The sequence below is a fragment of the Telmatherina bonti genome, assembly GCF_933228915.1.
Source record: "Telmatherina bonti genome assembly, chromosome: 22".
NCBI lineage: Eukaryota > Metazoa > Chordata > Actinopteri > Atheriniformes > Telmatherinidae > Telmatherina > Telmatherina bonti.
In genome coordinates this window covers 24,500,193-24,513,347 of record NC_136631.1, presented here as the reverse complement: position 1 = coordinate 24,513,347, position 13,155 = coordinate 24,500,193, and the positions used below count along the sequence as shown (strand labels likewise).

Here is a 13,155-nt window from a genome sequence, read left to right as displayed (position 1 = left end):
TGAAAGGGGCAAAACAAGTCAGACGCGCCTCATGTCCGCCAGTTTGAGTCGCTTTTATCCCCCCGGAGGAAACCGCAGCGTGTCCTCCGCCTTCAGCATCTTTTCAGGAGGGAAGATGGAAATGAAGCAGGACGGTGAAGGATGCCAATGAAGAAAAAAAAAAACACCCAGCCAGGCCGACCCAGCCCACGCAGCGTCCCCACGGTACACACCCTGCTCTGCGGACAATGGAAATCAGACATGTGACCTGCGCAACGAATGAGATTTGAGCTCGTTTTCCCAACGTGTGCACCATGATCCAATTCAGTGATAGTGATAAATAACTGGGCATGACGTCAGCATATGTAGCGACAGAAAGCAACAGAGAAAGAAATATTGCGCAAGTTGCACTAACTACTTTCTGGTCTTACATACTGTCATCACCCCATGCTTTTATATATAGTCTATGTGTCTTTGACATATTGCTTCTGTAAAATCTGAGTACTTAGAGTTTCCTCACAGGTCTTTGGTAGGAACCTTTTTGTCTCGTATCAAATCAAGCTGTTTCAATGTTCTTGACATAGGCATACATTCCCATGTGCCTACCAATTTAGTCACCTATATATACTGAAAAGAGAAAGAAATCCAAAAAATGATTGAAATGAGATACATTCAAAACCAGTTTTTTAAAGTGTGAATGATAAGCATCAATTTCCTACAAATTTAATACGCGAGAAAAAAAAAAAGTTAATGAAATTCTCACCATAAATTATTTCTGTTTAACCTTTCGAAGTGGTTTTAGATAATTATTTGTTGATTGATTGATTGATTAATTAATAACATTTTTGTGTGTAAAGGATTTTTCTTTTTCAAACTTTTTTTTTGTACAAAGCACAATTCAGAACATTATTTTTTAATAATTGTTTTTCTTCAATGTTTGCAATATTCTTTTGGCAAAGATTTAACAGAAAGGCAAATCTTAACATGAGAGTGCACACAGGTAAGAAAGCAAGAGCTGCTTGTGGATAGATTAAAAGAAAAGCTCCATCAATCCATGAGAGTTCACACTGGAGGAAGCCCTGTGCACTGTGTTTGTGCTAAACTATTTGTACAAGAGTATTTACATACTGAAATAGTAGACATGCCACAAAGAATAGAATAAAAAAAAGTTACAGTGTTGGTTGTGACAGATCAGATGAGTGATGTAGAAAGTAGAGGTGAGAAAGTGGTGAAGTTTTGTTTTCCAGGTTTATTTGATCTTAATATATGTAACTAAAGACTTTTCCGAAAATACATATCAAGCAAAACTTTTGTTTATTTCTTGTGGCTGGTGGGTATTTTTTCCACAAATGTATTTTTAAAATGATCCAAATAGACTCCTATGGCACTGAAGTTAAATATCAATAAACTGCATACTTTGTTCCAGTTATAAAACTGTTCATTTAAGTGTCATTCTGCTTCTATTATTTAGTAAAACAAAAGAAAAGAACATAAACAGATTATTTCGTTGGTTGGAAATGCGTGTACCATGTTCCTCTGATCTTGTTTATGAATTTCTCTTGAATTTTTTAAATTTTATTTCACTTGTGTTTTTTCTCCAATTTTGTCTCCTTTCCATTGCTGAAAAAAAAGACGATAAATTATTTATGCAGATTTCCTCAGTTTCTCTTTTTATATATCTTCACTAGTACAGTTCATGTTCCATGTTTTACCTCACAATCCTGGTCCCACTCTTATTCCACACTTTTTCTAGGAATAAAATATATTACATTCACTGTCATCTTGAAAAATCTGGCAGCACTGTGTAGATTGTGTTGTTTTTTGGTCTTACAACTACTTTTAATACAATTCAGCCTGATTTCAGTTGAATTTATGACAGCTTAACAAAGGTTGTGTGTCTCTCACTATTTCTCTTCCTGGTGTGCACCCCTGACTTCCAATACAACTCTGAGTTCTGTCATCTATACAGAAGACAAAAAACAAAACACTGATGACTTTGAGTGTATATGAGTAATGTACAAGACGATGAGAACAGGGAAATGATTAGATTCTGAAACAACCATGTGCATGAACATAACTAAAGAGATGTAAGCAAAGCACTGTTTACACACTGTGAGAAGAAGTTGGAGCAGTACAGGACTATAAATACCTGGGAGCTCAGCTGGATAATGGACGAATGGAGATCCAACACAGAAGATGTAAGTAGGACAGAGCAGAAGTTTGCATCAAGGTGTTGAATACAGTCTGTTGTGCAAACTGTAATCTGCCTCATAGTTATGTGTTTGGACATCAGCATCAGAGCCAGAGATGGATCAATAAGGCTCTGTGCTGGGGGCACATCTGGACCCCTTGAGCTGGTTTTGCAGAGAAGAATGTTGCACAAATTGCTAAACATAATGCAACCTCTAATTCTTCATGTACTACAAAACACAGTGAGAAAGCGACTGTTTATTGAGAGGCCTCCTCAGATTCACTGCAACACACAAAAGTACATGAGGTCATTCCTGCCAGCAGTCATCACCCTGTGGAACAACTTACATTGCTTTTTTTGTTTCACAATCAATGGTTTCTGGCAAAATTAAAAAAAAAAAACCTAATATATTACATCTCTAAACTTCTAATATTTCATCCACTGCTCCTCTGGCAGGTAAGACCATTTTAGATCCAGTTCTTCCTATCTACACCCCCTAAAGAGTTTTCTGTAAGAGTCATTAATCCGATGCTTGTTCTCCTGGCACATCTCGGTGTGGCCAGGAGCCACCAAAGTTCTTATGTGAAGACACCAATGTTTTTTTTAATCATGATGGTCCCTGTATGTGCATCTGGTGAGTTCTGGAGCAAGCAGGTTCACTTGACCTCTGCATGGCAGATACGCGTATCTCCAACTGAGAGGGACAGGTTGATATCAGCAGCTTTCTTCAGATCCCTGGTTTTCTCCTGGTAAATCTTAGAAGTTATAATGGTTATATGGTGAAGGTTGCGCGAAAAGCAAAATAACTATCTCATAATTTAATTCTGATATCAATCATGCTGTTAAAAAGACGATAATCTTCTTGTGAGGGCGTACGACTCTGGTAAACTTATCCCGAAAACTTTACCTGCATAAGAGCAGGATTACTTCTGACAAGAGATCTGCAGATGTAAAAGTGTTTCTTTCTAGCTAATGTGCATTAAAACTTCAAAAATATAAAACAAACATTGCTGCACAAGAAATGACAGAACCCAAGTGTTGCCAGTTAAATATTTAACGCTAAACTCTGATTCTCTGATCCCGACACTCATTTGTCAACAATTTGTCTTATATTATCTTCAAGCCTGTATAAAGCTTTTCTTTCTTTACCAAATAATTTAATTTGTTTACATTAAATATACAAGATTACCAGTGAAGACATTGTAAAAAATTTCCTTTAACTTGTGTTAGTTAAAAATTCTTATAGACTATGTTACAGAACAGCCGATCATACAAAAAAACCCACCAAAATAAAAAATCTTATTCAAATTTTTTTTTATTGAATCTTCACATTTACATCATTCTCCACACTGAGCCAGAGAGCCCTAAATGTACAAAAAACAGAATACACTTGCTGAACCAGGCCTCAAGACATTCATCAGTATTTAAGAATTAAATTATCACTTGGAGTTTAATTCTTTTGCACCAGTTTGTTTACATATGCAGTGTGTAAATAATTAGCCTCAATATGCCCTTCAACCTATACATCAAGTGAATATTTAAGTAAAAAAAAAAAAAAAAAAAAAAAGGAAAAAAATGGTTCATTTTTGCTGCTACTACACACTCGGTTATGAGTTCCTTAGGTACACCTGAATAACATAGATGCCATCTGTAATTGTTCACCTCTGTTTCACCTCTGTTAGAACAGGTTATGTAAAATCAAGTTTATGATCATTTCAGTTATTTTTTTACCCCTGATTGTTTTTAATCAGCGAGTTACGGCTAAATACAGTCAAGTGGGAGTAATACAGCTCAACCTTAAGCAAACTGCTACAAATGATCATTAAATTGAATCCTCGCCTCTTAAAGGGGAAGCAGGCAAAAGTCACTGTCAAAGAAAATGGGACATTACTTCAGGACCTCTCGATTAGACTGCATTATGGTAAGGCGCACCCAACAAACTGTCAAAGTGTATTTTCAGCATATATGTCCCCCATTTGATATCAATGTTAGGCACATTCTAGTCGCAGACTGGAGTTTCTTTTTGAGCAACTGGCACACACGGTGATTCGCTCACTTGTGAAATTTCTTGCTGGAATCTTTTGCATGATCCAGTAGGAGTTGGCATGGTGTGAACTGATTCCCATAGACGGCTTCATATTGCCTCATCTTCTCAACCAGCTTGTCAGCACCAAAGGTGTCCACGAAACGGAAAGGTCCTGTAAAGCATCAAGATGGCATGTTAAAAATATTGGAGAAATAAACTGTGTTTAATTAGCAATATCAATATATTTTCAGTGCTGTTAATCTATAAAGATCTTTTTATGAGTTACTGCACAAGAGTTTTTAACCCCTTAACCAGCAGGGCTCCAACCTGGGCAGTTTTCATGCATTTTTTAATATAAGATCTTGTACAATCTGTTAGAAGTTTCACATTTTAATACTCCTGCCGTCAGGTCCCTGATGCGTCAATCTGTCAGTAGTTTTGAAATCAATGCAACGCTACGGTATCAATTAAGCTATCAATGCTTTTCTGATAAAATCATTTATTTTAACTGTATGTTAACTATCCACAAAGGCTGTGAGAGATTTCTCTTCTGGGACTTTTAAAACACACAAACAAAAGGAAAAAAGAAATCTTTTTTGCACAAGACGGACATCTTCAAAAGGGGCTTGCCACGATGGTTAAGGAGTTAACAGGTAAGATTTCCAAATACTTCATCTTCTGCTGCCCTTTTCCATTAAGATTATACAAACACTAAACACAAGCAGCTTAGCTGATGATAGTAAAAGCTGAACTCTGACCTCCAAGACAAGGGGGGAATCCAAGCCCAAACACAGCCCCGATGTCTCCTTCCAGAGGGTTGTTCAAGATGCCTTCTTGCAAACACAGCACAGCTTCATTGACAAATCGAGACACAAGCCTGTACTGCACATCAGAGTCTGATGACCTGAAGAAGACAAAACCAGACACATTTAGATTAGGTAAGAAAATACAATGCTCATAATAAAAGTTATAAAGTTCACAAATGGAAGTTTCACCTAGGGGACATATGAGCCAAGTTTTTTCACTTATTCTGTGAATGATGGATGTATAATAAGCATGAAATGCCGATTCATTCGATAGCCTCAGCTGAATGTGGAATGAGGAGAACAAATGAAGTCTCTTCACATTATTCAACCAGTTTCAGGTACTAGAAAAGATCATATTGGATGTGTATTGTTATTTAATGTGACCTGGTCAACAAAAGGATCAAAATTATCAAAAGTCTAGAGCCTGCTACAGTCTACTTCAGTATGTATGTTTCAGTTTGTCTGTACTTATAGACTTTTACTAATAATACCACAATGGTGGTGATTGTGTAATATGAGAGATTGAAAGAGGAATTCTAAGTGCCGTATTCCTCCATCTTCAGATGTCTACTGTTAACTTACACTGTTGGATTTGGTGTCATCTTGTACTTTTCAAGGATGTCTCCAATATCTGGGTTAACTTCTCTGACTTTGCTTCCTGGCTGGTAGACGTAGCAACCTTTTCCTGATTTGCGACCTGAACATTTAAAATGATTGAAAAACATATCAATGACAATCAGTAAACCAGGTGGCTCAAGTGCAATAGAAGTGGTGCTGAACCACGTTCCTGTCCCTGTTCATACCTTTAAATCCAAGGTCCACCATGGTCTTCAGCACTTCCACATTTCCACCACCAAAGCGGGAACCAAAAGCTTTGCCAAGGTCCTCAGCCACATGGGCTGCAACATCAATACCGACCTCATCAGCAAGTGTGGCTGCACCCACAGGGAACCCAAAGCTTGTGGTGAGTCCATCCAGTTTCTTGGGGTCAACACCTTCCTGCATTCGTACAAGAATATAAAGAATCCCAACTTAATTAATGCAGATTATATCCATCCATAATCTATTTCTATAAATTCATGAAACACTATAAATAGATACAGGATTTCCAAGATTGGAACTGAGCTAAGAAGTGAATGTAGCAACCCTAACCTGAAGTACTCGTACTGCTTCCGCCAACATGGGAGCCAGACACCTTGTCGTGTAGAACCCAGGTCCATCCTAAACATAAATCACGGTCAAATTTCACAATAACCGTCTATTATCAAAGCTTCTACACATCTGAACACAATCTCAAACATTAAATAATTGCACTAGGTATCAGAAAAAAAGCACAGCATTGAATCTCACCCCAACAACTATGATGACTTTGCCCTGCTTCAGGCCAACTGCCACCGCCGAGGCTGTGGTGTCCTTTGATGTCTGATCAGTGGTTATAATCTCAAGAAGCTGCATTTTGTCCACGGGGGAGAAGTAGTGCATTCCAATCACCTAAAGAAGCAGAGGAAATATTCAAAATGCTCTCCTCTAAATGAGGAGCACACTTTAATTTTAATTTTAGGTAAAAAGATCTCAAATTCAAACCTTGTCTGGTCTCTTGCTGGCAGCAGCAATGTCTTTGATGGGCAGAGCAGAGGTGTTGCTGGCAAATATGCAGTGGGGAGGGACCACCTGCAGACAGATGTATGACAGATTAGAGCTAGTTAAATACAGACCCAGATTTATAATTAAAAAAAAAAAAAAGAAAAAAAGAAAGAAAAAAAAAAAGGTTGGGATACTGTAAAAATGTATATAAAAACAGATTGCAGAGATTTGAAAATTACATGAACTCAAATTTTACTCTCAATAGAACATAAATAAGAAATTAAAAATAATTTCTTTTTTGATTTAATGGCAACATCTCAAAAAGCTAGTTCCAGTGTGATGTTTATCATTGTTGAGCGTATCCACTTCTTTTTTTTCTTTTTTTTTTTAAAACTGTCTGTAAATCATTTTGGAAGTGAGGAGACCAGTTGCTGGGGATTTAGGAGATGAATGTTTTCCCATTCATGTCTGACACAGGTCTAAAGCTTCTCTGCAGTCCTGGATCTTCACTTCTCAGCTGTTCAACACCGGGACGATTCTCCTTTTAAGTCATGCTATTGTGATGGATGCAGTCTGTGGTTTAGTTTTGTCTTGTTGAACTCTGCAAGGCCTTCCCTGGAAGAGGCGTTATCTGAATGGGAGCAGATGTTGCTCTTAAACATCCCTGTACTTTTTAGAATTAATGGGGCCTTTACTAATGTATCTGATGCCTGTGCAATCGGCAGTAATGCAACCCCACATCAACAGTGATGCAAGTTATCAAACTGTATGATTACAACATGCTGGATGGCCCCTCTGCTTTTTAGTCTACAGAATATGGTATCCATGGTTTCCCAGAATAATTTTACATTTTGATTAATCTGACCGCAGAACAGTTTACCACCTTGCTGCCTCAGACCATTTTAAATGAGGTTTGACAGAGTTTTAAGAGTTGCACAGCAAACTGTGTAGTCTGGAAGTGGTCCCCAATCCACCCAGTTACTTCCACTAGAGAATCAGGCCTGATGATCACAAGCAACCAGATTGATCTTCAGTCTTGTCTCACCATACACAGATTCCTCCATATTCTTTCAAACCTTTTGTAAGATCATACTATACACTTCAACGTCTTTGCAATTTCACATTAAAGAATATTTTTCTGACATTGTTCCAAATCTTTTTAGACACACTCTTTTAGGTTGGTGAACCTCTGACCTAAGGCTCAGCAACTGAGGCTCTGCATGTTGCTGATCCGTTGCCCACTTATCTAACTGCTGACCAATTGGATTTTAATTTGTGTCAGCTACTTTACAAACATTTGTTAACTTATTTAAGATGTGTTGCTGCCATTAAACTTCAAATTAGCTAATAATATCCATCAAATGGCAAAATATTTAATTTTACAAGTTTTTCTAAGAATAAAACATTTGTTTATGATACTGAAAATCATTGCATTCTGTTTTATTTATATGCTAGTCAGCATTCCAGCTTTCTTGTTATTATGGTTGTAGTAAATCTTATTTTATGTCACACTTACAGCCTCCACCTCTTTCAGGACTGCATGCTTGATATTGATGTCTTCAAAAACTGCTTCAATAACCATGTCTGCCTTTTCAAAGCCGCTGTAATCCAGCTGGCCAGTCAAGTTGGACAGTATGGAGTCTCTCTGAAAGGATGTGATGCTCTTCTTTTTTGTCTTGTCATTGAATCTAGTTCAAAATAGAAAGCAACATGGCATCAAAGTCATCAAATACTTACAAATATTATGTAGCTTGGAAACCTAAGGCTGTTTTTATTAAACCATATATCAAATAAACTATCAAGATGTGATGCTTTATTCTTACTGTGTAATATGGAAATCCACTCACCCTTTGTAAACCTGCTGCTCTCCTCTGGCCAGTCCAGCCACAGTAGTGTCCTTAAGGATTGTGTGCACACCTTTGTCTACAGTTACCTGGGCAATACCTGCTCCCATCAAACCTGCCCCCAATATGGCAAGAGTCCTGTCAGCAAACAACAAGCACAGACTAGTAACGTGCCAGTAAAACAGACCCAGCTCTGTTTTGTCATCACCAGCGAGGGCTTTACCATGACCAAACTGATATGATAAGAAAGGCTGAACAGGCACCAACTATGACAAATCAGGTGCTAAATTTAGTTGCAGATGGGAAAGTCTTTCAAACTTACTTCACTTCTCTTTCAGGAGCTCCAAAGCGATTCTTCTTACATGCAACTTGACCGTGGTACAGACCGATCAGGGCACCTGATTCTGGAGTTCTTGCCAACTCACCAAAATTCTGTGACAGATGTGGAAAATTATGATGTTCAGTGACTAATGCAACTTCTATATCTGCCAGTAAAAGGTAGAATAAAACCATACCTGAGACTCTGCCAAGTATCCAGCCACAGGACCCAGTTCAACTCCAGTTTTCACACACTGAAGAGAAACGGGAAACAAAAATTACTCAGAAAAAAAACAACAAAACAGATTAAGTCTGCTATATGATTATTACTAAAAACAAACAAGTGCATTCAGCAAACATTGTCTTCCCAGTTGAATTGACATTTAGAGATCATCAGAGCAGTCACTCATATTCATTCTATGAATGAAATTACCTCATTTTGATACAAATGGCCACATTACAGATTTAATTATCTCCCAGCAGTAAGCAGATGTGAAACTGGCCCCTCAAGATTGTGTTCTAGGAACCCATATTTATAAATACGTTTGCAGAAATGTCATGTTTTTTCACTTACTTCAATGATTTTCAGGGGTGCTGGATAAAGTCCTTTGCTCTGCTTCATAACTTTGCTATGGACTGTTTTGTAAATTTGATTTCTCACAAACTCAAAGCTCATCACATAGTCTTGGATTTCTGTGGAGATATAAAACATATTTCATTTATAATGCCATCATCTTGAATGAGAGCAGAATTAAACACCAAACAAAGCAATGTAACGTACTCTGCATCATGCTTTTGTCTTTGTGAAGAGGAATCTTCTCATTAACAATCCCTCGGGCACATTCAATGGCGACTTCCTCCAGGTAGTCTATTGTTCTTTCCTCTGGACTCTTTAGCCCAGGTCCTGTAAAAGAAAGAACACCGCAAATCCATCATGCTCAGAGATTACAATACCAACATCAAGAAATACTTTAAAGTTGCATTTAGTTCAATGAATTGATACGAAAATCAATCATTTTCCCCCTCTTTTTCTCTCTCTCTCTCTTTTTTTTTTTTTACCTAAAGGGTCAACAAGTTGGTGAACAAGTCCCATCTTCTTGGCTTTATCTGCTCTGATGTTTCTTCCTGTCAGCATCATGTCAAAGGCATTGGGAAGACCAACCTACATGTATTGAAAATGAAATCATGTTAATCAAAGATGTTAACCAACATGTTGACTTCTGAAGTAAGAAAGGGTACTTTAGGACAGCATATATCAGAATATAGCAGCATTTCTTTTTTTCTTAAATCAAAAATCAAAAACATTCAAGCCCACACACAAATGAAAAATAAGTGTTTATAGTTAGGATATTGAATGAATACATGCCAAGAGGACAAATGTGAGGATGTTTTGGGCTGTTGGGTCAAAAGACAGATGGACAAATGTGTTGTATGTAAGTTGATTCTGACCCACACTGTGTTTTTTGCTTATCAAAACATAAAATAAATCCGCCATTCAGAAAAAAATTAAGAAAATTAAAGAATGTCTTATATAATTACAAACCATTTTAGGGAGTCTCTGTGTGCCACCAGCTCCAGGTAAAAGGCCCAGCATTACTTCAGGAGTACCGAGAACTGTTTTCTTGCTCTTTGTTGCAACTCTGTACTGACATGCAATAGCAAACTGAAATACAAAATAGGAAAAAAAAACTCATTATAGAAGGCAAGATTATCATACATCCTGTTCAAAATATAGTTGCTTCTGGAAATCTCATCTATTTACCTCTAAGCCTCCTCCTAAACAGGAGCCGTTGATGGCAGCAACAACAGGCTTTGGAGACTTTTCAATCTTCTCAAACATTTTCTGTCCTTCCTGAGAAAGTTGAGCAACCTCTTGAGCACTTTTGCAAGCCTGGATCATACTGTATTGGATGCAAAGTTTTTAAAAAAAAATCAATTACACAAAATCCAAGACATGACGACACTAAATGTTTCGTCTCAGCAACATGGATTCAATGGTGGACACAGTAAAATAATAAAAAAAAAAAAAGTCCAGAAGAATGACTACAATTCACATGGAAGTTTATCTGTAGTGTGTTTGAAGGAGTGTAGGATATCACATCATAGGACTTAAAAACCAGAATGAAAAACAAAGGAGGTTTCCCTTACTTAATATCAGCTCCTGCAATGAAGCATCCTGGCTTTGAGGAGATAAGGACAGCACTTTTAACAGCATCATTGGCCCACACTTCAGCCATCACTTCTGCCATCTCTTTTTGCATTTGAACGGACAGTGTGTTCACCTGAAACGAGACATGGCAATAAGACCCCATTGTACATAATTCTTAAACATGCAGTTTTGTATTTGTTTTGAATGACTTAGCACCTTGGAGTTTGGATCGTTGATTCGTACAACAGCAACATCGCCCTTGACTTCATAGTTTACGTGGGTTCGAGCTAAAAATAGATGAGAGTAAATTTATTAAGTGTGGATAGTGTAAACCGTTTGTTTTAAATAATGTATGATTTTGAAATTACCTAGCATGGCAGGAGCTACTGAGAAGGTGCGAAAAGTACCGCCTGAAATAAAAGGAAGAGAAACACAATGACACTGGTTTATGAATGTAACTAATACAGGCTATATTATGAGGTACTCAAGCTTCTGGTGACTGCCTAGCTGCATTAGACTTACAGCCAAGCTGCAATAGTCCTAAAGCACCAAGAAGTCCAAACATTTCTCGCAACATCAACCCATCAGTTGTATATGATTGGTTCTCATATGACTGCCGTGACCTCAGTCGGTCTCGGCCATGCTATGCAAGCCACTGGAAAATGACCCTTCACCCAGATTCTCCGCCTACCATACACGATGGTGAATGAATGGCAGACAACTTTAAATCCACAATTAAACTTTCCAGATGCAAGATGCAATTGTACAGCTCAAAAGTATAACTACAAGCAACCATAATATATATTAACACCACTCATTTTTAACCAGAAGCCCACAGACTCCAGCGATTCCGTAGCATTAGGCTAGTTAGCATAACTAGCAACTTTACACTTAAGTATGCAACCTTTAACAATAACAACAACAAAAAGTTAAACAAATGGGTAAAATAGCTATTTAACTGAGATTTACATTATCTTAAATACAAAAACTGCAGTGTTATATGAACATAATCAAACATTTGTGGATAAGATTCTTCGGAGCTAACAGCTAGTCTAACAAGCTAATTATCCGTCTAGGACACTTAGCAAATCCCTTATTTTCAAAATCATTCTTCATTCAGGTTTTCCTCTAGTTTGACAACAAAATACTCGTATTTTACCTGAAAGAAGAGTATATCGCTTTGCTGACAATCTGGAAAGAACACCAAGGGCTCGAACACAAGCCATGTTGAGAGCGGAGGTCAGGCTGCTAAATGGAGCTAGCTCGCTGTCAAAGTGCTTTCATCGGTGCTTCAGAGGAGAAGAACCCAAGCTCGCCGACTTTTGCTGCTTCCTGAAGAGGGATCAATCGGACATGAAGCTGATTGGCTCTCACTGAACAAAACCATAAATCATTGGTCCGTTTCAAAGACAAGGCAGTTCATTGGACGTTAACCGACTACGAAATGTGTGCGCTTATTTAATGTATAAAAAATTTGTTTGTGTGCCCCCCCCCCCCCTTTTTTTTTAAAAAAAAACAAGATATTAACTTGTTATCTAGATCTTTTCTAAAATATGTTAACCCAGAATTTCATGTTTTGAAAAGGTTCAATTGTGAATGGACTTGTTTGTTTCCACATCAGTTTTTTTCATGACTTCCGAAGAAAATATCTCAAAAGACACTTAAGAAGAAGTGTGATTGTCAAAGAATTGATTTAATATTTTATTGAATGTGAATTAATTATTTACTTTGTATTCTTTATATGTATATACAGTTGTGCTCATATGTATTCATACCCTTTCATTAAAGAAAAGGCTGACTTTACAACAGTCACTCAAATAACTCGACACTTAAAAAAGGAGCAATAACTAAAAATTTGCAAAAATATAATTAAGAATTGCAAGACACTGTTTTTTCATTTTGATTGAGTTGAAGAAAGAAAAAAACAAACAAAAAACAAACAAACAAATTGGTCCTGAACAAATTAAAGCACTTTTCTGTTGAACAGTGGGACAAAATACCTGTCAACAGGTGTAGAAGTCTGACTGAGAGGAACAGAAAACTCCTGACTGTAGCAGAAACATTAAAGGATTGTTCAACAAAATATTAGTTTATGAGTGATGTAATAAGTAATAAATTATCTTATTTGTTTGCTTTTTAAAACAAATATTTGAACCAGAATTAGAAAATAATGTAATGATTTTCATAAAATATGTATTTATTATTACTTTAGTCAATTTCAGCTAATTTTACAGGAAGCTGTTTTTTTCCTTCTTTAA

General features: G+C 37.1%; 1 protein-coding gene across 1 annotated transcript; it reads right to left on the bottom strand.

The window, feature by feature from the left end:
* Nucleotides 1–3,509: 3,509 nt before the first annotated feature.
* Nucleotides 3,510–12,188, bottom strand: hadhab (hydroxyacyl-CoA dehydrogenase trifunctional multienzyme complex subunit alpha b). The gene is made up of 20 exons (XM_079261764.1): nt 12,057–12,188; nt 11,266–11,307; nt 11,114–11,184; nt 10,897–11,030; nt 10,511–10,649; nt 10,292–10,411; nt 9,808–9,910; nt 9,530–9,652; nt 9,323–9,441; nt 8,946–9,002; nt 8,753–8,862; nt 8,434–8,568; nt 8,103–8,274; nt 6,587–6,673; nt 6,353–6,493; nt 6,155–6,223; nt 5,806–6,001; nt 5,585–5,699; nt 4,955–5,100; nt 3,510–4,368 (listed from the first exon to the last, which is right to left on the bottom strand). Exons 1-20 carry the CDS (start codon nt 12,121–12,123, stop codon nt 4,223–4,225), a joined length of 2,292 nt encoding a protein of 763 aa, XP_079117890.1. The 5' UTR covers nt 12,124–12,188; the 3' UTR covers nt 3,510–4,222.
* Nucleotides 12,189–13,155: the final 967 nt, after the last annotated feature.